We start from the raw sequence: 21,214 nt of genomic DNA on the forward strand, positions 1-21,214 counted from the left end.
CAAATTGAGATCAAATTAAGTTAATGGATGAAATTGGAGCATATTAAAATATGCTCAAAAAAAAGTTAAAATTGAATTTTTGTGGTCAAAATTGGATTTTTGTAGACAAAATTGATTAAATTGGGGTTACAATTAAGAATTGGATATAAATGGTTGAGGGTAATATTGGGATATACATGAGTGTTTCATTTATTTATAATAAATATTAAAGTGATGGGTTTATTGGTGAAAGAGATATGTCCCATAAACCTAGAATAATAAAAATGCTTGGTTGCGGACTTTATCACAAAAACCCCTTTTTTTTACATAACTTTCTCCATTTAGATTAATCTTGGATGAACAACTTCTGATCATTTTTTAGTACTAGTAAGTGATACGTGAGTTTTTATGATGTTTGTTAATTATTTATATATTTATTAATAATTTACTTCATTAAAATTAAGATATATTATAAATAAATATTTAATAAATTAGTGATGTGATTTAGTATTATGTTAATGTAGATTTCCGATCGTATTGATTTTGCTTGATCTTGATGCAGCACAGTACATAACAAAATCTTCATATTCATTACTTCAAAACTTTTAAAGATTAGTGTAACAATTATCATTAATATTCTTCTTTCATCTAATTCATTTTTGGTGACGTTTTTTTCTCTCAAAATTCTAGCATCATCATTTATTTAATCAAATGTAGTATTTACTGAAAAATATTCTCTTGTGCGATTATTTTTTATTATGATATTTTTTTCTTATGAAAAATATACACTATAAGTGGGTATTTTTATTTTTTTAGAGGGTCATAGACTAAAATATAAAGATAAAAAATCAAAAAAAATTATCTGGAGGAACGGCTCCCCCCTTGGGGTGCCTCATTACGCCCCTTCTTTCATCTACTATAAACAATAGATGACTTACTTTTAACTTTAATCTTTTAATTTAATATATAAATTTATTGAATGCAAATTTCGCTTTCTCAATTCGTCCTCTGACCTCAAATTATTTTATCACCTCGTACTCTCAATTGCATCGATTTACCCCATGCATTTGTGCAATTGCCCCAATGTAACCCTCTACGTCAGTTTTTATGATTTTGACCTTGAAGCCGTTAGTCAAGATTTGAAAATTACAGGAATTTTGTGTTCAAGTTCTTTTGCTTTCAGTATCAATTATAAACTTTTTGCGCCTTCAGTTCCTTATTTGTATGTGAAAAGTGTTCAGCCATTTGCTGAAGCTCTTCGTATTTTCTTAAGCTCTAGCATCCTTTTGTTGATAATACAACCACAACCTCGAGCTCGTTCACATAAAGGAGGATCAACCATTTGAAAAAATCACAGTGATTCACTGGATAATTGCAGGATAGTTGCAGGACGTACATATTCTCCGTGAAAGCATATTGAACCTTACAAAAACTTACCATAGCAATTGTACAAGTTCCGCGGGAGTGGTGTGGAGGGGTAAATCGATGCAATTAAGGATGAGGGGGTAAAGTGATTCGAGGTTAGAGTAAAAGGGGAAATGGAATTTGCCCGTTTATATATGTTTTATCCTCAAGTTACTGTAGATATAATGATATTCATAAAATTAAAAATATTTTACAAATTAATTATTTTGATCTAAACAATAACATTACATGTATCTCATCCTCAAAAGTTTAATCAAAATCAAATAAAAAGCTAAAGAAATCTACTTAATTTTGAATAATATATTATTTAAATATTGAAGTATTTTGATAACTACTTATGATAGTGATGCTGCTTCGATGCTAACGAGTCAGCCCACTTGTCTTGAAGCCCAACGAGCCGGTCTCCAAATACGAGAATGTTGGGGGTCCTTTGCCATGTGTTGAAGGGGTCGGAAGGTGGGCTCCGCTTGATATCCTACAAAACCAATTAAGACTCTATGTGACTCATCGGGGGTGGGACCAACGATTACACTCCAACGCTCAAGTCAGATATTGGAAGTGATACTTTGCAAAGGCTAAAATATCACCCAAATTAGAGATAGTTCAACAAATGAATCATACCTTATATTTATAGGAGGAATAGACTACTAGTTTGTCGTGAACTTCCGATGTGGGACAATTGTGCTTGAATCTTAGCTCTAAGTAGATTTTCCCTCTAATTGGGCCAAGAAAACTACTTAAGCTCATCATTAAGCCCCCCACTCCCAATATGGGCCATAAGAGGATGGGGGAGTAGTATAAATAGAAGTGGTTGGTGCACTTGCATTAAGTAACATTTGACTTGAACTTTGAAGGAGAGCATATTTGTAGAGAGAGAATTTCCCACTTTGAAGACTCTGACCAAGGTAAGAAAACAATTTCCTCTCTTTCTTTAACTCTTCTTTTCCCTCGTCTCTCTCCTCTATCTTCTCCTCTCTTTCTTTTCTTTGTTTTTCACACTTTCCCTTCCCCTCTTGTTATTACTACATACATATATATTCTTCTTCCTTTGTCTTCTTTTTTTTTTTTTGGGTTGAATGGGTTGGACTTTGTTGGATGAGTCAAGTGATGAGTCGATGGAAGTAGGGGGAGAGGGGGGAGACGGTGGTGGGAAGGAGGATTTTGGTGGCGTTGGCGGCGGTTTGAGAGGAGAGGGGTGCCCGGGTCGTAGACAAAATGCAACGGGGCGGGGGATGTCGGATCGAAACCCTTCAGGTCAAAAATCAACCGGGGGATGTTTGGTCCAAGAGCCGTCGGGTCCGAGAGTTGCGGGCCAGGAGCTGTCGGGTCCGAAGTTAGTGGGCCGGGAGCCGTCAGGTCCGGGCGTAGTGGGCCGAGAGCCGTCGGGTACGGGTGTCGTGGGCCGGGAGCCATCAGATCCGGTTGTCGTGGGCCGAGAGCCATCGGGTTCGGGTGTCGTGGGCCGAGAGCCGTCGGGTCCGAGGGGTCCAGAGCCCGCGGCCGAGGCTAGTGGGGCGGCCGTCGTTGTTGATCCGTAGATTGATTTGGAAAACCCGGAGCATTGGGCATGGTCTCGAAAGATTGATATGTTCGGAACAAATCGCAATTTGCGGAAATTAAAAAGGCACAATGCGACGACGAAAAACAAAGAGCTCGAGTCTATTGGTCCATTTCTTTCGTCTTGGGGCGACGGCGTTCATGTCCTTAGCTCGGATTACTCGAAGGAAAAAATTGTTCGAATTTTATCCGAATGGATGGTCGACTTTCGCCGTTCGCGCCTACCCCGCCGCGGTCGCCGTCGGTGGAATCGTTGGAGTTGGTTGATGTGGGGATAGAGGGTAGTGATGATGGGAGTTGCTCGAATGAGTTGGGGTTGCCAAAAGTGACGCCGGATGAGGGCATTGGGCTGAGTGAGAGACTTGATCGAGAGCTCTTGAAGGAGTTAGATTTTGACACTTTGTTTGCTACGGATAAATTGGCGGATATTCGTGATTGCCTTGGGGTCATTGGAGAAGTGAAAATTAGAATGCCGGCCAAGGGTGATAGGTGCTATGCTCCGCCGGTTGGTTTCTTTACCTTCTATGGGGGCCCTTTCATGGTTGGCTTTACTCTACCGCCAAATCCCCTTCTTGTAGAAATATGTCAAGGTGCCGGGATTTGTATTAGTTAACTAACTCCAAATGCTCACCTATATTTCCTCGGTTTTTGCCATCGAGTGGAAGTTGCACAAGTTCCGGTATCCGCCGAATTGTTCCATAGTTTGTTTATCGTGAGGCCGTTACTATCGGGAGGGCCGCATTTTCATTTTTACCCCTGCCCCTCGTGTAAGCTCTTGCTAAAATGTAGCTATAAATGGGACGTTGGAAAATGTGGTTCTTGTATGCTCGAGATGTTGAGGGGTTAGTTTCGCCAAAATAGGATGGAGGTTCCCCCGTTTTGGTGACGGAAGAGATGCTTGGATATCAAATGTCGTGCGAAGGAATCGGTTTTTTTGAAAAACCGTTCGACCCATGGACTCTAATTCCTCGGGGTAGACTTGACACCATTTTTCTTAGAAACAACCTCATTTCCTTTTTATCCTTTTGTTTTTATTTATTATTAGTCCATTATATTATTTATTTAATATTAGTTACTTATCTTTCGTTTAAAATGCTCTTGCTTCCTCGTGGTTTGTAGGTGAAAGGATGAGCTACTCGGAGTTGAAAAAATACCGTGCCATGAGTGATGAGGAATTAACCAAGGTTGGTCGGCGGGACTCGTTACTGGTGTCTCGACCGAAGTTCGCTAAACCATCGACGGGGTGGGAGAATGATAACCGAAAGGGATCGGATAGCCAACGAAGTAATGGAAGGATGCCGACCGATGGCTTGGGTGGATCTCGGAGCGTGCCGACGGCGGGGGTGGCCGATGGGCGCGCGGGTGGTGGGCGGCGGCCGACGGCGAGTGGGGCTCGACCGGAGTCGGCGGGGTTTATATTACCCTCTCCCATCATCATTTCTCGTACTTCCTCTACTTACTCGAGGGAAACGAGGGTTCGATCTTTGGAGGACGGCGGGCCGGTCTCGGACTTAAGAGAGAAAAGACTTTGCGCCGCCGAAGTAGTTACTCCGTTACCCGCTAAGGATCTGGTTATTGATCCGGATCCGACGCCTTTGCCTATGGGAACCGGGAAAGGGTATTTCCTTTTGGGGACCAATCGAAACTTTGGCGGCGGCTCGGTTTTTGATACACTTGATGATAGCTTGGCGGTGGAGAAGGTGTTGAGCTTCCCGACGGAGTTTGATAAAGCTCGACTTGCGTCGAAGTCGTTTCATGAAATGATGGGTGGATTGGGAGGAGACCTCTCTTGGGTTAGTGGCTCATTGTTACCACTTGCTATATTCTATTATTCCTTATGTGTTTTTGATCGACATGCTTAGGCCCCCTTTTTTTTTTTTTTTTTTTTTGTAGGCTTTGACTTGGTATACGACGGTGCGTATGCATGGCAAAGGGATTGAGGAGGAATGTACAAGGTTGTGCGAGGAATCGGGTAAAACCAATTCCTTGTACGTGGATGCCCGATATCACAACGTGGCTCTTAAAGTTGAAAACGGCGGCCTCAAGGGGTCTCTTGAAGGAGAGAAGAATAAGTTGGCCAAGTTGGAGAAGAAATATAAGCAACTATTGGCCCTTTGGGAGAGCGAGAAGAAAGAGCGTCGCAATGCCGAGGCGGGGCGCAAAGAATTATGCGCCGAATTGGAGAGAGAGAGAAGTTAGAGGCTACCTCCTTCTTGTCGGCTCATAGTGGGTCGGCCGGGGTGTTGGAGACCCCGTTGGGTATCATGGTGATTGGGCCTTTTAAGGCGAGTCCTATTTTTGCAAAGTTGCAAAATGAGTATGTGGACAAATTCTTTGATGAGATCGTCCGGGATTGCCGCCAACAAGGCCGTCGCTTGGGTGTCGCCGAGGAGATTTTGAAGGCCATAGAGCCTAGTGTCTTGGAAGTCGGAGAGATGGTTGGGGCACTTGACAATGTGGACGATTGGGAGGAGCTCCTTGATGCCGCCGCACCGACGGTGGAGGGTGATCCCGCCACTTAGGACTTAGTATATATATTATATATATATATTTCTTTTTGAGATAGGTGCTCGTATGAGAGACGTATTATTGCTAGGGCGTGGTCTAGCTCTTATTTTGTCGGGTTGCCTTGGATATACCATTGGCTTCCTTTTCGCTCCGCCATCTATATATATGTTTTTTATTTTTTATTATTATTATTATTATTATTATTATTATTATTATTATTATTATTATTATTATTATTATTATTATTATTATTATTATTATTATTATTATTATTATTATTATTATTATTATTATTATTATTATTATTATTATTATTATTATTATTATTATTATTATTATTATTATTATTATTATTATTATTATTATTATTATTATTATTATTATTATTATTATTATTATTATTATTATTATTATTATTATTATTATTATTATTATTATTATTATTATTATTATTATTATTATTATTATTATTATTATTATTATTATTATTATTATTATTATTATTATTATTATTATTATTATTATTATTATTATTATTATTATTATTATTATTATTATTATTATTATTATTATTATTATTATTATTATTATTATTATTATTATTATTATTATTATTATTATTATTATTATTATTATTATTATTATTATTATTATTATTATTATTATTATTATTATTATTATTATTATTATTATTATTATTATTATTATTATTATTATTATTATTATTATTATTATTATTATTATTATTATTATTATTATTATTATTATTATTATTATTATTATTATTATTATTATTATTATTATTATTATTATTATTATTATTATTATTATTATTATTATTATTATTATTATTATTATTATTATTATTATTATTATTATTATTATTATTATTATTATTATTATTATTATTATTATTATTATTATTATTATTATTATTATTATTATTATTATTATTATTATTATTATTATTATTATTATTATTATTATTATTATTATTATTATTATTATTATTATTATTATTATTATTATTATTATTATTATTATTATTATTATTATTATTATTATTATTATTATTATTATTATTATTATTATTATTATTATTATTATTATTATTATTATTATTATTATTATTATTATTATTATTATTATTATTATTATTATTATTATTATTATTATTATTATTATTATTATTATTATTATTATTATTATTATTATTATTATTATTATTATTATTATTATTATTATTATTATTATTATTATTATTATTATTATTATTATTATTATTATTATTATTATTACTATTATTATTATTATTATTATTATTATTATTATTATTATTATTATTATTATTATTATTATTATTATTATTATTATTATTATTACTATTATTATTATTATTATATTTTTTTTTTTTTTAGAAGGTAATGTCCTTAACTTAAAAAAAATATGCGCGCTTTTGCTATATGAATGGATTGTTTCAATCGCTCTTCAATTTCGCAATTCTCGTGCCTTTGTTACATAGTGGTTGATCAGACCGCTAAGTTTTTATTTGAGGAGGCCGCTCGTACGCCTATGTTTTGATATGAACATTTTATGGCGGGGAGGGGTCCCTTGGACTTTTAGCCACTGTTTCTTTTGCTATTGCAGAGGTTATGGGAGGGAAATAACAAAGGCCGAGCTTCCCAAGCCCATATGGCCGATGATATTTCCTCCTCTACCCCGCGTTTTAGCACTTGACAATTGATCAAGTTTTTACTTATTTTATTGAGTGTGTCGACAAAGGGAAGTATGAGAAAAGTACGGCGGGCAGTATGCCCCCGGGAACTACTTCATTAATACTATGGAGAAAATGCGGCGGGCGACATGCCCCCGACTTGTTCGTAAAAAGCGGAAATGAATAAGTAGCGGGCCTCGCAGGACCGAGGGTTGGGAAATGGAAACCTTCTAAGAAAAATATTTCTTCAAATTACCGACATTCCAAGTCCTCGGCAAGTGGCGTCTATCAATATGCTGGAGGCGGTATGCTCCTGCATTGACAACTCGGGTTATTTTGTACGGTCCTTCCCATATTGGATCTAATTTTCCCACGGCTTTGGAGATTCCAACCTTTTGGAGTACTAAGTCTCCGACCTGAAATGTCCTTGGCTTCACCCGTTGATTATAGGCTTGCGCCATTCTAGCCTTGTAGGCCGCCGCTCGGGTTGACGCGGCCTCCCTCACTTCCCCTAAGAAGTCTAGAATGGCCCTGACTGCTGAGTCATTATGTTGGATTGAGTAGTTCGCGATTCACCATGAAGGTTGTCCTATTTCGGCCGGAACCACTGCCTCCATTCCGTATGCGAGGTTGAAAGGATATTCTCCTGTTGAACTCCGTGGGGTTGTGCGATAGGCCCACAACACGCTCGGCAACTCCTCAACCCAAACGCCCTTGGCATCTCCTAACCTCATTTTTATGTGTTGCAGGATTGTCCTGTTTGTTACTTCGGTTTACGGGTTCCCGACCGAAGTGAAGAATTGCTTGATCGAAAGCCCTTCACACCATTGTGCCACCTTGTCCCCGCAGAATTGGGTGTCATTGTCCGAAATTAAGGCACGGGATATTCCGAAACGGCAGACGATATTTCTCCAGAGGAATCGAATGACGTCAAGTTCCGCTATCTTGGCCAGAGGCTCGGCTTCTACCCATTTAGTAAAGTAGTCGACTGCCACGATGAGGAATTTTCGTTGCCCTGTGGCCGGTGGAAATGGCCCTACCAGATCCATTCCTCATTGGGCGAAGGGAATTGGGCTATCAATCGGGTGGAGCAAGGAGCCCGGCAGGTGCGAAATGTTGGCGTGTATCTGACATGGTCGGCACTTCTCGACCAATGACTTAGCATCTTGCTGCATGGTTGGCCAAAATTATCCTTGTCGTAAGGCCTTCACGGCTAAAGCCCTTGCTCCCAAGTGATTACCGCAGATGCCTTCATGAATTTCGCGCAAGACGTACTCCGCTTCCTCCGGGGCCAGGCATTTTAGGTAAGGGACCGAAAAACCTCTTTTATAAAGCTCACCTCCAATAAGTAGGAAACGGGAGGCTCTTATCTTTACTTTTCTTGCGGCCGCTCCATCTTGAGGCAATTCTGACGTACAAAGGTATTTGGTTATCTCGTCTTTCCAGCATGGTGTGTTGCTGGAGCAGAGGATTTGCGTGCTTGACCCGATTTCAGGGTGGCCCGATGACAGAAACGTGACTCGTCGGCTGTCGATTTTTGACATAGAGCTGGCCAACCGAGCTAGTTTATCAGCAGCTACGTTTTCGACTCGGGGCACTTGTTTGACCTCCACTCTCTCAAAGTCGGCTATGAGCTTGCACACAAGGTCTAGGTACTTATTCATTTTCTCATATTTGGCTTCGTACATCCCCATGACCTGGTTTACCACTAGCTGTGAGTCGCTATAGATTAACAAACTCCTAGCTCCCGCTGCTTGAGATAACTTCAAACCTGCTACGAGGGACTCATATTCTGCTTCATTGTTGGATGCCGGGAATTCCAACTTTAAGGCATATTCCATGGTGTCGCCTTCTGGACTTTGAATGAATATCCCTGCCCCACTGTCGCCAATGGTGGAAGATCCGTCAACGTGAAGGGTCCAAGTTAGGGAAGAGCACGTTGCCTCGTTTGACACCATCTCCACCAGGAAATCCGCAAGGACTTGCGCTTTTATGGTTGGTCGGGACCGGAAACTTACCCCATACTCACTTAGCTCGACTGCCCACTTGGCCAGCCTACCTGACGTCTCGGGGCTTCGAAAAACTTTTTTCAAAGGGAAATTTGTCAAGATCACTACCTGGTGGGATTGAAAATAGGGTCGTAACTTCCGGGTTGCGGTGACTAGTGCTAAAGCGAGCCGTTCTATCCCCGAATACCGTTGTTCGGCTCCTCGAGGGCGCGACTGACATAGTAAACTGGTTGGTGCCCTCTCTCTCCCTCGCGTACCAAAACTGCACTGACTGCCTCTGACGTAGTTGCTAGATATAGCAGAAGCTCATCTCCCTCTCTGGGCATGGTCAGGAGAGGGGGTGACGCTAAGTACTGCTTGAGCTCCTCAAAGGCCTTTTGGCATTCCTCTGTCCACTTGAAGTTTTTACCTTCTCGGAGTACCTTAAAGAAAGGGAGTCATTTCTCGGCCGAGCGGGAAATAAACCGGTTTAGCGCGGCCAAGCATCCGTTCAACTGCTGGACATTCTTGATTGATTTTGGTGGAGACATGTTCATGAGAGCATCGATTTTGGCGGGATTTGCTTCTATGCCTCGTTGTGAAATCATGTATCCAAGAAACTTCCCTCCTCTCACCCCGAATGTGCACTTTGAGGGGTTTAACTTTAACTTGTACTCCCGTAGGATGGTGAAGCATTGATCTAAATATCGCACGTGACTCGAGGTCTTTTGGCTCTTGACAAGCATATCGCCTATGTATACCTCCATATTGCGACCAATAAGTTTGTCAAACATAGTGTTCACAAGTCTTTGGTAGTTGGCTCTTGCATTCTTGAGTCCGAATGGCATCACCTTGTAACAGTAGATGCCCTGATCTGTAACAAAGCTGGCATTCTCCTGATCCTCCGGTGCTAACTGAATTTGGTTATACCCTTGGTAGGCATCCAAGAAGCTCAAAAGTTCACATCCCGAGGTGGAGTCCACCAGTTGGTTTATTCTCGGGAGTGGGAAAAAATCCTTTGGGCATGCTTTATTGAGGTCCGTGAAATCTACGCACATGCGCCACTTGCCTCCTGCCTTAGCCACGAGGACAACGTTAGACAACCACAAAGGATATTGGACCGGCCTAATGTGCCCGGCTGCTAAGAGTTTGTCAACTTCTTCTTTGATATGTTTGTTCCGCTCGGGGCCGAAGGTTCTTTTCTTCTGCTTAACAGGTCTAAGTTTTGGGTTGACGTCGAGCCGATGTAATGCCCTGGAAGGGGGAACTCCTTCTAGGTCTGCCGCTGTCCAGGCAAATACATCTCCATTTTTCCGAAGGAATTCAACTAGGTCGGCTTCTGTGTTGGGGTCAAGGCTTGCTCCAACTCTAAGAAGTTTCTTACAGTTGCCTGGGATTAGCTTCACTTCCTTAACCTCATCCGCTGCCGCTAGTCTCATGCTTTCGTCGTGTTGATTAACCAACACCGTGTTGCGCTCATCTTAAACCGCCAACACCCATTTCCTCTTCAAGTGGCCCGGGGTGTCGTCTCCCCCACCTGTCTGATTCTTGGCTCGAAATTGTGGCGTCTTCAGGGTATTTGTGTAACATTCACGAGCGATGCGCTGGTCGCCTCTCACCTCCCCTATGCCATGAGGCGTTGGGAACTTGAGCTTCATATGGTAAGTTGAGGGAATTTCCTTGAATATGTTGATGCTTGGTTGCCCCAAAATCACATTGTACGTAGATGGGGCCTTGACAACTAAGAAATTTATGGTGTTTGTGACCCTTCACGGAAACGAACCTATAGACACAACCAGAGGTATCTCTCCCATGGCCTCTACCACACTTCACTGAATCCCACCAGGGGAGTCTTCACCGACGTGAGTTTGGCGTTTGAAATTCGTAACTTTTCGAAAGAATTGTGGTATATGATGTCAGCCGAGCTCCGCCCATCTATCAGGATTTTCTTCACCAAATAGTTGGTGATTGAGGCGGAGATGACCAAGGCGTCATTATGATCGTTGCGCGGTCCCTCGAGGTCGGCGTCCCCAAAAGAAATCTCCGACTCCGGTGAGTAAATGTGCAGCATCTGCCCTGCAGGGCGTTCTGACGTAGAGATTGATCCGCTGGCAGCTCTTATTAAATCTCGACGGGCGCTGGGCGTGTCGCCTCCTGCCGGGCCTCCGGAGATGACGGCAATGATGCCTTGTGTTGGCAAATTATCCTCTTCTCGGCCCTTCCGGGGCTCGCGTCAATCGTCCTTGCCTTGGAATTGGGGCTTTCCCTTGAACTTTGTGTTCGGATGCTGGCTCACGAATTCTCCAAGGTGTCCTTTCTTTATCTACCTCTCAATTTCTTGCTTAAGTTGGAAACATTCGTCCGTCATGTGCCCACGGTCCTTATGATACTCGCAGTATTTATCCGACTTGCTTGGCTTCGGATTTTCTTTCATGGGTCGGGGAGGTAGGATTAGGCCTTTTTGCTCTGCCACCACCCACACGTCTAACAGCTTGGCCTTTAAAGGTGTAAACTTGGGATGGGATGAGGGTCGGTCTAGGCGCCTTTCGTCTCTCCTCCTTGGCTCATACCGGTCTTCATTGCGATTTTGAGGATATGGTCTATCTTCATCCCGTTTTCGTTTTACCGTCAGCCCCATCTATGTGGCTTCTTCAATTCGAATATACTTCTCAGCTCGACTAAGGAGCTCATCTAAGGTTGAGGGAGGTCGACCGGCAAGGGAGTCCCGAAAGCGCGCGTGCCGCAGGTTCTTCATCAGGATGCCGGCCTGTAACTCATGGTTAACGTAATGAACCTCGTACACCACATTGACGAACCGTTGCACATAGTCTCTCAGAGCCTCGCCCTCGCGTTGTATTACCTTAAAAAGATAAATGCCGGTTTTGGCATACTTTTTGTTGATAGAGTACTCTGGCTAAGGAATTGCTCTGTCAGCTGCGCCCACCCGTCGATCGATCCTCCAGGTAGTTTATTGAACCAACCCAACGCTTGGCCAGTCAAGGTGGTTTGGAAGACTTTGCAGTATGCCGCATCTGTGAGCCCGTAAAGGTCGACCTTTGCATAGAAGTTATTTATGTGTTCCTGAAGGTCCACGCTCCCATTAAACTGTGGTAGGTCGGGAATTCGAAACCCGAATGGCAAGACTTCTTCTAAGATGATCGGAATGAAGGGGCTTATTCTTGCTGGATGTGTTCCCACTAGGAGGAGGGGCGCCTACACCCGACGACTTCTTGCATTATTATCGTCGATCCTTGAGCGACGTCAGCCGCTCTCATCGCACTGAGACATCATGCTCTCCTCTTTGGCTTGATCATGGCCTCCATGGAGGTTTGGACGATGGGGCCTTCTGCCAAGATGGTCGCGCTCGTCTCGATCCCGGGAGCGCGCCCTGCGCCGGCGGTCGCCCCTTCGGGTGGGGTAGCTTGATGAGATGCTATCCGCCGGCGAACCGTGGCGTACGTTCCTTCGGGGTTCTTGGTATGGGGATTATCTAGGTTGTGGTGTTCGGCTTTGGGCATTCCTCGGGGAAGTTGAAAACTTCCGGTCACTCAATGACACTCTTGTTGGTTATCGTGCATGTATACGCAGCGGAATTTAAAAATTTTAGATCGAACTAATTTCGATTACATGCATAAACTAATCACATAGTCAACGTACCTTAACGCTTCCGCCATACATATGGTAATTATCGATTTTTATTAAAAACATGTAAAACCGAAAAATATAAAACATGCTTGTTCATCATATTACAAATATCGAAACACGTAATCACATATTACTCATGCTCGTAAATTAAAAATCATACAAACATGTTCGAATTAATTTACAAAAGTTTCGATTTAATTACCTCTTGTAGCGTGAGATTTCGGCGAATCGAAACCTAGAACCGAACACGTACAAGCTGCGATATACAACTCCTAGGGGCTGCAAGAATACCACCAAACGGCAGCTGGTCCGAAGGTGAAGCGACGGCGGCGCGTGCGTGTCAGCGGCGGCGGCGCGTGGGCGGTGCAGCGGCGCGTGCGGCGGTGCAGCGGCGGTGTGGCGATTCCGTCAGGGCAGCAGCTCCTCTCCAATTAGGTTTCACCTCGAATAAACCGATCTCCCCCTACTGTAGCACTAGATACAAAGGGGTTAGATAACAAGGGAATACGATAGAGAAAGGAGAGGGAAAAACCGGCGGATTCCGGCGGCGGACGGCGGCGGTGCGGCGGGGCAGCGGCGGCCGAGAGGCTGGACGGCTAGGGCTGGACGGCTAGGGTTTTGGGGTGTAAAAATCTGATCTCAAACTCTTGTTTGAGGTCTATTTATACTTAGGGTTCTCAACCCTTGTGGGCTTAAGTCATTGGGCTTGACCCACTGATGCATTAAGTCCATTCCCTCGTCAGCCTCGTTTCTAATAAACGATCGTCCACAAAATTATAACAAAATTATATTTGTGACGAGCTTAAAGTCCTCGTCGATACGAGTGCCTCTTCGAAATTTCCAATTTCCAAAAGTGGAAACTTCCATTTCAGTGGACCTGCTAAATCGGGAAACTTCCCAATTTTGAAAGTTCACTAATTTCCGCATGTCTCTTTCTCTACGTTTATTCCGACTCGTAATCCACAATCACGAATCTTGGACTCAATCATATTGACCTCCAACTTTGCAAAGATTAACATATTAACCTATGCTCATTGTTATCAAGGATCCGTGTTACACGAGAAGTGTGACCCTCAATGGTTCAGGTGTATGCTAGCCGTGGGCTCACAACTCTTTGTGATTCTAACAACACATTGTTCTTATTTGAACTCCTCCCAAGAGTCCCGATTAAAGTAAAACTCATTTTACTTAATCGCCGATCAAATCGGTGCCCAACGAATCAAGATTGGCGTCTAGCAACTACGCATCATGATTCCCTAGATACAAGTGAAGTGCCTGCAAGAACCTTATGATATAGTTAGCGTACAGTACGATCCCTTCGCAGCACATGTCCCGATTGAACTAGAGACATTGGTTCACCGAGACCTCTTATAAAGTTCAATAACCATGCGAACGTTCTAGGTATTATAAATCCGTTCGTGTGCGACTTAGGGAAACACATTTCCCTAATCACCCCACTATCAACTCTGGCCAGAGATTCCTTGGATTATAAACCATCAGAACACACATAGAATTACAAAAAATAATATCGAAAAAAACATATTAATCCGATTAAAATGTAAATTACGGTACGGTATGGTATTACCGTGGTATTAGAAATACAATACCAATACCGTACCATATTGTAATGGTACGGTACTAATACCGTACCGTAGACAATGGTAACCGTTCTTTCGGTAATCCTTGGTTGGTATACCATGGTATATGGTAATCGGTATTTTTTTTCCAGCCCTAGTTCTAGGTATTATAAATCCCTTCGTGTTCGACTTAGAGAAACACATTTCCCTAATCACCCCACTATCAACTCTGGCCAGAGATTCCTTGGATTATAAACCATCAGAACACACAGGACATCCATGACTACTCAAGCGCTCGAATCCCCTACTACAATGCACAGACTTCACACTAGATTTCGGATTGCACGAACGTTGGCCCTTGGATTGGTCCGTTGTGGGACTCAGGGACAGGTCACGATACAATCGGTCCTCTAGTGAAGTCACGGTGATGTCTGGGTCTTAAGGACTAATGGTGTACAACTATATCTTAGAAACCTATTACTCGATGAATGAGAACCACTTATAGATTTCTAGGGCGAGGGAGTTCAGTGAACTCATCTAGTATGAACACCCACTCAAGTATGCCGATGTCACAACACCGAGGACTGATGAGACGCAGTACACATACACTAAGTGCTAGTCTCAAAAGGGAAAGGCCGGTATCCTCATTATTGGCGTAACCCATCGACTAGGAACAAGGTTTAACAGTTACATTACATTGCTGAGTTATCTCATGATTCTACTAGATCAACTCACAGTAATAGAGTAACTCGTTAGGACTATATCTATGCTGCTTGCATGGGATAAGAGATATAGAATGCCAAATGAAATGTTTTATTATTACGAACGAAAAACGATTGTTTCATTACAAGGAAAAAGAGAAAGACCATAGCCACAAGTTGGCTTGTTGGTCACCTGCTCTAACAATCTCCCACTTGACCTAAAGCCAACTACTCATAAATATAAGTCCCATCGACTCTCGATGTTTCTCGTGGACTGATCCTGACAATGGCTTGGTGAAGGGATCTGCAATATTGTCCTCCGAGGTGACTCTGTCTAGCTTGACTTCACCTCTCTCTATGATCTCTCGGATCACATGGTATTTTCTCAACACGTGCTTCGACTTCTGATGAGCTCTTGGTTCCTTAGCTTGCGCTACGGCTCCGTTGTTATCGCAATATAGCCGTACTGGATCGCTAGCGTTCGGAAATACACCCAACTCTTGGATGAATTTCCTAATCCATGACCCTTCATTTGAAGCATCTGATGCTGCAATATATTCAGCCTCGGTGGTGGAATCAGCCGTTGTGCCTTGTTTGGAACTCTTCCAACACACGGCACCCCCGTTGAGTTTGAATATATACCCCGAGTTTGACTTCGAGTCATCCACATCCGATTGAAAACTAGAATCCGTGAAGCCTTCTAATTTCAACTCGGTATCCCCATAGACCAAAAACAAATCTCGAGTTCTTCGCAAGTACTTGAGAATGTCCTTCACAACCTTCCAATGAGCTGGGCCGGGGTCGGAGTGATATCTGCTTGTGACACTCACAACATACGCAATATCAGGTCGTGTACACAGCATGCCATACATTATGCTTCCTATAGCGTATGCATAAGGTGTCCTTTTCATCTCCTCGATTTCCATTTGCGTTTGAGGACGCATGGATTTCGAGAGACGAACCCCATGGGACATTGGCAAGAATCCCTTCTTGGATTCTTCCATGCTAAACCGTTTAAGAACGGTGTCTATGTACATGGATTGGGACAAGCCAAGCAATCTCCTCGATCTATCTCTATAGATCCGTATTCCCAATACGTATGATGCTTCTCCCAAATCCTTCATCGAGAAACGTGTGGATAACCATACTTTAGTTGACTGTAACATCCCTACATCATTCCCAATGAGTAGTATGTCATCAACATAAAGTACAAGGAAAGTCACTGCACTCCCACTAACCTTCTTGTAGACACAAGGTTCCTCCGGGTTTTTCACAAATTCAAACTCTTTGATAGTTGTGTCGAACCTTTTGCTCCAACTACGGGATGCTTGTTTCAATCCATAAATGTAACACCCCACGTGTTCAAAACACGATAATTTCTAAACCGAAAAACCTCCAGTCACGTAAATGCTAGATTTTACCAAATTAGGGCTATACGTGAAATATTGATATCCGAATTATTAGATATCAAATTTATTACGTGACCTTATGTGCCTATGTGTTTCGGTAATTATGCATGCATATTAGGAATTATTATAGTATATAATGTAGCATAAGTATATGTGTGTGCCGTGTATGTGTGTGTGTGTAATTAGGGGTGGATTATTAAATAATTTGAAATTAAAATGATTATCCTAAAGCCTAGCCTAACCCCTACTAAACCACTCCTACACTCCATGTCAAGCATGCTCCATAAGAAGTCCAAGAGTCTCTCTCTCCCTCACCATTTCGGCTGCAACATACCCCCTCTCTCTCTCCATTTTTTGCCTTTCTTTCTTCACCTCCGAAACCACCATTTCCACCGGCACCACCAAGCTTGAACCCCTCTTCAAACTCAGCAAGATATTTATCAAACCAACCATGAGAATTCCCTATCTCACCCTTGCACTTGAATACTCAAAAAATGCTATAAATACATGGTGCCCCTTCACAAATGAAAACACTTCTCACCTAGAAATCTACACGGTATCTTTCCACATTAAGGTAGCTTGGTTAAATCTGCAAGCTTGAAGAAGGCTCCCAAGAACCTTTCCCTTTTCATCTAGCTTTTTCCTTTCTGTTTTTCAAGGTAAGGAATCGAAATCCTTGCTGCAAATGGAGGTATCAAGTAATAAAAAGGGAAAAAAAAACTTCGAAATTAATTAAAAGACACCCCTAATTCTTATTTGTGTTGTTCTTGCATTTAAATTGTTTCTTGTGGTTAATCCGTAGGATTTATGTTATTGCATGTATGATCAGAGGTCTTAAATGGTAGATTGAGTCGATTTCCTTCATAGATGTTCGGTTCTTTCGAAGAATTGTGAAAAAGATTGAAATTGGAAAAGTTTTGGGGTTGCATGTGTAAATCGGCATATTTTCGGGCCAGATCTGTAATTTGTGAAAAGTCAGTCTCATATAAGTTTTCAAAACTGGTTTTTAACATTTGTTGAACTAAAATTTCAGCTTGAGAAAGGTTTTTAAGAAAAGAGTAATTTTTGGAACTTCTAGTGGTTTTGCATGTATGGATCTAAAAGTTTTGGGGTGAAAAATGGAATTTTCAAAGTTGCTGCATAAGTTAATATCTTAGCTTCGTTTTCTGCATTTTTAAATTAAGATTTCGAATTTTGGGGGATTTTCATGAAAAAGTGGATTTTGAAATCATAGTGTTGTTGCATGTGGAATTTGAAAGAGTTTTGGGGTAAATCTGTAATTTTCGAAGAATTGGTTTCAATTTGATTTCCAGGTCTGTTTTCCAGCATTTAGTAAAGTGTAATATTCAGTTTTAAAGGGGTCTTACTAGAAAAGGGTGAATTGTGCATTTTAGAGGTCTTGCATGTCTAAATCTAGAGAAACTAGGGTGAATTATGTAATTTCCGAAAATTCGGCATCAAATTAAGTTCAACTGAGTTTTCTGCATTGATCTGAAATTTAAGCTAAGTTAAGGGTCAATTTTCATAAAAGTATGAATTTTTGAACTTTAGAGTATATTGCATGTGTGAGTCTTGAACTTTGGGGGCAGAACTGTAATTTTCAGAAGTTATGGGGTGTTGTGCTGAAAACCCGAAACCTCCACAACTAATATGGTTCCTTGATTTTGAATTTTAATTGATATTAGGCAGTTTAGGGAAAGATCGAAGATAGATTAATCTTTAATAAGTGTGTGTTATATTCTTGGATGAATATGTGAGAATTCACAATTTGATCATGTTTAATCTTTTGTGAAATATGTGTCTAATTGTCACTTGATTGATATTTGTGATGTTTTGTGACTTTTATATTTCTTATGGGCTATTGTGGAATATTGATAACTGTATGTGCTCAACCGAAATTCTTAATACTTCGGCCGTGCCATTTTGTAATTAAGTAAAATAAATTGGGGAAATTAATGAAATACTTAGAAAGGATGAGAAAGGATACGGGGGGCCGGTATTCCAACCATAGATACTACAGTTGAGTGGTTTGATTCCACCAAAACGGGCTCAGAATAATCTTCTCATGTTCTAAGTAAAGAAGTTGATTTCTCATCGGATCCGATAAAATGAAGATTTCTTATGTTATATAGTAAATGAACTATATGTACTAGAATGTAAATTGTGCTAATTGTTGTTGCGCTTGTGCTATTATTATATAGTATATGTAGTACGACTATATTTTTAAATTCTCGTTATCTTTCGATAACCTTACTGAGCTTTGTTAGCTCATATAGATATTCTCCGTTTGCAGGTACTAGTACTACTCACTCCACCGGATTGGACTAGTCGACGTTTCGAGAGGACGATTCCGGGTTTTTGTTCGTATGGAGGATCTACTTATGTTGCTAGTAGTGCCATCTTTTGTGTACATTGTCCTTAGGACAATTACGATTTCTATAGTAGCTCACGTGTATTATTATCCGTGGTAGAGGAGACTAAGTTCTCCAAATGTGGGCCCCTTTTTGTTAAACTATGGTCCATTTATTTAATATGTAGTTTTAATTATGGACTTTAATTCTTTTCCTATGTTCTATCAAGGTGACACCACATAGAAGTTTATATTACGCAATTATTGGGTAATTGGGCGTACACTCCACCATTCCACTAAATCACTTCGCCGAAACATTTCCCGAAGCCGTCTCCGTCCTTAAATCCCGAACCTCAAAGGAAATAGTAATAGTATGAAATAGGTTTTCTAAACCCCTTACCCACATACCCAAACACTTAAATAATATCTTCAAAGCTTCCGTGCCTGGCAAACCCTCTCGGTTTGCTATACGTATTCTAGGGGGTGTCACAGATATGGTATCAGAGCAAAATTTGTAGAAACTCTATACGAGCACCGAACCGGATTTCGAAACCCTTGAAGCGTGAAGACTCGGTCGGTCCGGTAATTATGTGCTTACTTGTGTTTATATTTATTTTTCTATTAATCTAAAGGTATTTTTGCAACACATACACTAAGACATGACAGGAAGACAATCACGGAACACCACCGCCGCAAACAATCTCCCAGACACCGCTAACGTTATTCTTGGTCTTTCCAACCTTATCCGCGAGCAAGCACAGAATCATCACGATCAGATTCAACAACTTCTTCAAAGCCGCCAAACGCCATCTACGCCTCAACCAAATCCTCAAAGTCTATATGAACGTTTCCTTCGCATGAAACCCTCTGAATTTCATGGTGATCCCGACCCGGTCATAGCCGAAGAATGGGTCAAATCCTTGGAAGTGATCTTTGACTACATGCAAATGGATGACCGTGAACGAGTGCACTGTGCCCTCTTTCTACTTCGCAACGAAGCCCGGAACTGGTGGGAAGGAGCTAAGGAAGGTGTTGAACTCGAGAACTTGTCATGGGAAGCATTCAAAGTCCAATTCTTCGAGAAGTATTTTTCCAAAGACGTTCGGGCCAACAAACTCAAGGAATTCCTGGAACTCCGCCAAGGAGACCTCACCATGACCGAATACGTTCGATTATTCGAACGAGGATGCTTGTACGCCCCATTCATCGCCAAGGACGCCGAAGAAAAGAAGAATCACTTCACAAGAGGACTACAACCTGAAATCCGAAGGGATATTCACATGTCCGACGCCACTACCTTTCGCCAAATGGTAGACAAGGCACTAACCGCCGCTCAAGACGAAAACGATATTCAACAAGGGAAACGATCCCAGCCACCCGCGCCACGACCTTGGAAGAAGGCCAACTTTGGAAATCAAAAATTCAAAGGAAAGAAGGTCCAAATTTCAAACTCTAGACCAGTAACACCGGCAGCCAAGCCAACTTGCTCGAACTGCGGAAAGGCTCACTTCGGAATCTGCGTAAGGGATACCGAATTATGCTTTCGATGCAAAAAGCCCGGCCATAAGGCGAGAGACTGCCCCAATGCCCAAACTCGAGTCCCAGGCCGCGTGTTTTCCATGACCCGAGAACAAGTGCATCAAGACCCGACGATGATCGCAGGTACCCTTCTCATTCTTGGAGAACCCGTGTATGCTTTGATCGATTCTGGTTCTACACATTCTTTTATTTCAACCAATGTGTGCGTACGCCTTGGCCTAATACCGACCCAAGTAAGCCATGAATATCGCATCTCTATGCCCTCGGGCGAAGAGATGATTACTAGCGAGGTAGTGAAGGATTGCCCTATTCAGATTAAATCCCAACCCATGAGGTTCGATCTCATCGTCTTAGCGATCGAGAATTTCGACCTTATAATGGGCATGGACTGGCTGACCAAGTTCAAGGCTCAAATCAATTGCGCTCTGAAGACCGTAAGCTTTTCTCTTCCGAATCACGCTTCCCTAGAATTTCAAAGCGACACCAAGACCCAGATTCCCATAATCTCAGCAATCAAAGCCACCAAACTCATCAACAAGGGACATACCGGCTATCTAGTCGACCTTCTAGAGACTAACTCAAAACCTCCACCGACAATGTCCGAACTTCCCGTTGTTCAAAAATTCCCCGACGTTTTCCCCGATGACCTACCCGGACTACCGCCTGATCGCGAAATCGAATTCGAAATTCATCTCATTCCGGGAACGGAACCAATCTCAAAGGCTCCATACCGTATGGCTCCGGTGGAACTTAAAGAATTGAAAAATCAAGTCCAAGAGCTACTCGATAAAAGATACATCCGCCCCAGTCACTCTCCATGGG

At 41.5% G+C, this 21,214-nt stretch overlaps 2 protein-coding genes across 2 annotated transcripts; one reads left to right on the forward strand and one right to left on the reverse strand.

Moving 5' to 3' along the window:
• Nucleotides 1-3,724: 3,724 nt before the first annotated feature.
• On the forward strand, nt 3,725-5,160 carry LOC148767020 (uncharacterized). The gene is made up of 3 exons (XM_088825911.1): nt 3,725-3,934; nt 4,081-4,754; nt 4,855-5,160. Exons 1-3 carry the CDS (start codon nt 3,856-3,858, stop codon nt 5,158-5,160), a joined length of 1,059 nt encoding a protein of 352 aa, XP_088682037.1. The 5' UTR covers nt 3,725-3,855.
• Nucleotides 5,161-8,370: 3,210 nt separating this feature from the next.
• LOC148767021 (uncharacterized) lies at nt 8,371-9,518 on the reverse strand. Its single transcript, XM_088825912.1, has 2 exons — nt 9,380-9,518; nt 8,371-9,266 (listed from the first exon to the last, which is right to left on the reverse strand). Exons 1-2 carry the CDS (start codon nt 9,516-9,518, stop codon nt 8,371-8,373), a joined length of 1,035 nt encoding a protein of 344 aa, XP_088682038.1.
• Between the last annotated feature and the right edge of the window lie 11,696 nt (nt 9,519-21,214).

Source organism: Erythranthe guttata, chromosome 11 (genome assembly GCF_056151865.1).
Source record: "Erythranthe guttata isolate IM_541 chromosome 11, IM_541, whole genome shotgun sequence".
In the NCBI taxonomy this organism is placed as follows: Eukaryota; Viridiplantae; Streptophyta; class Magnoliopsida; order Lamiales; family Phrymaceae; genus Erythranthe; species Erythranthe guttata.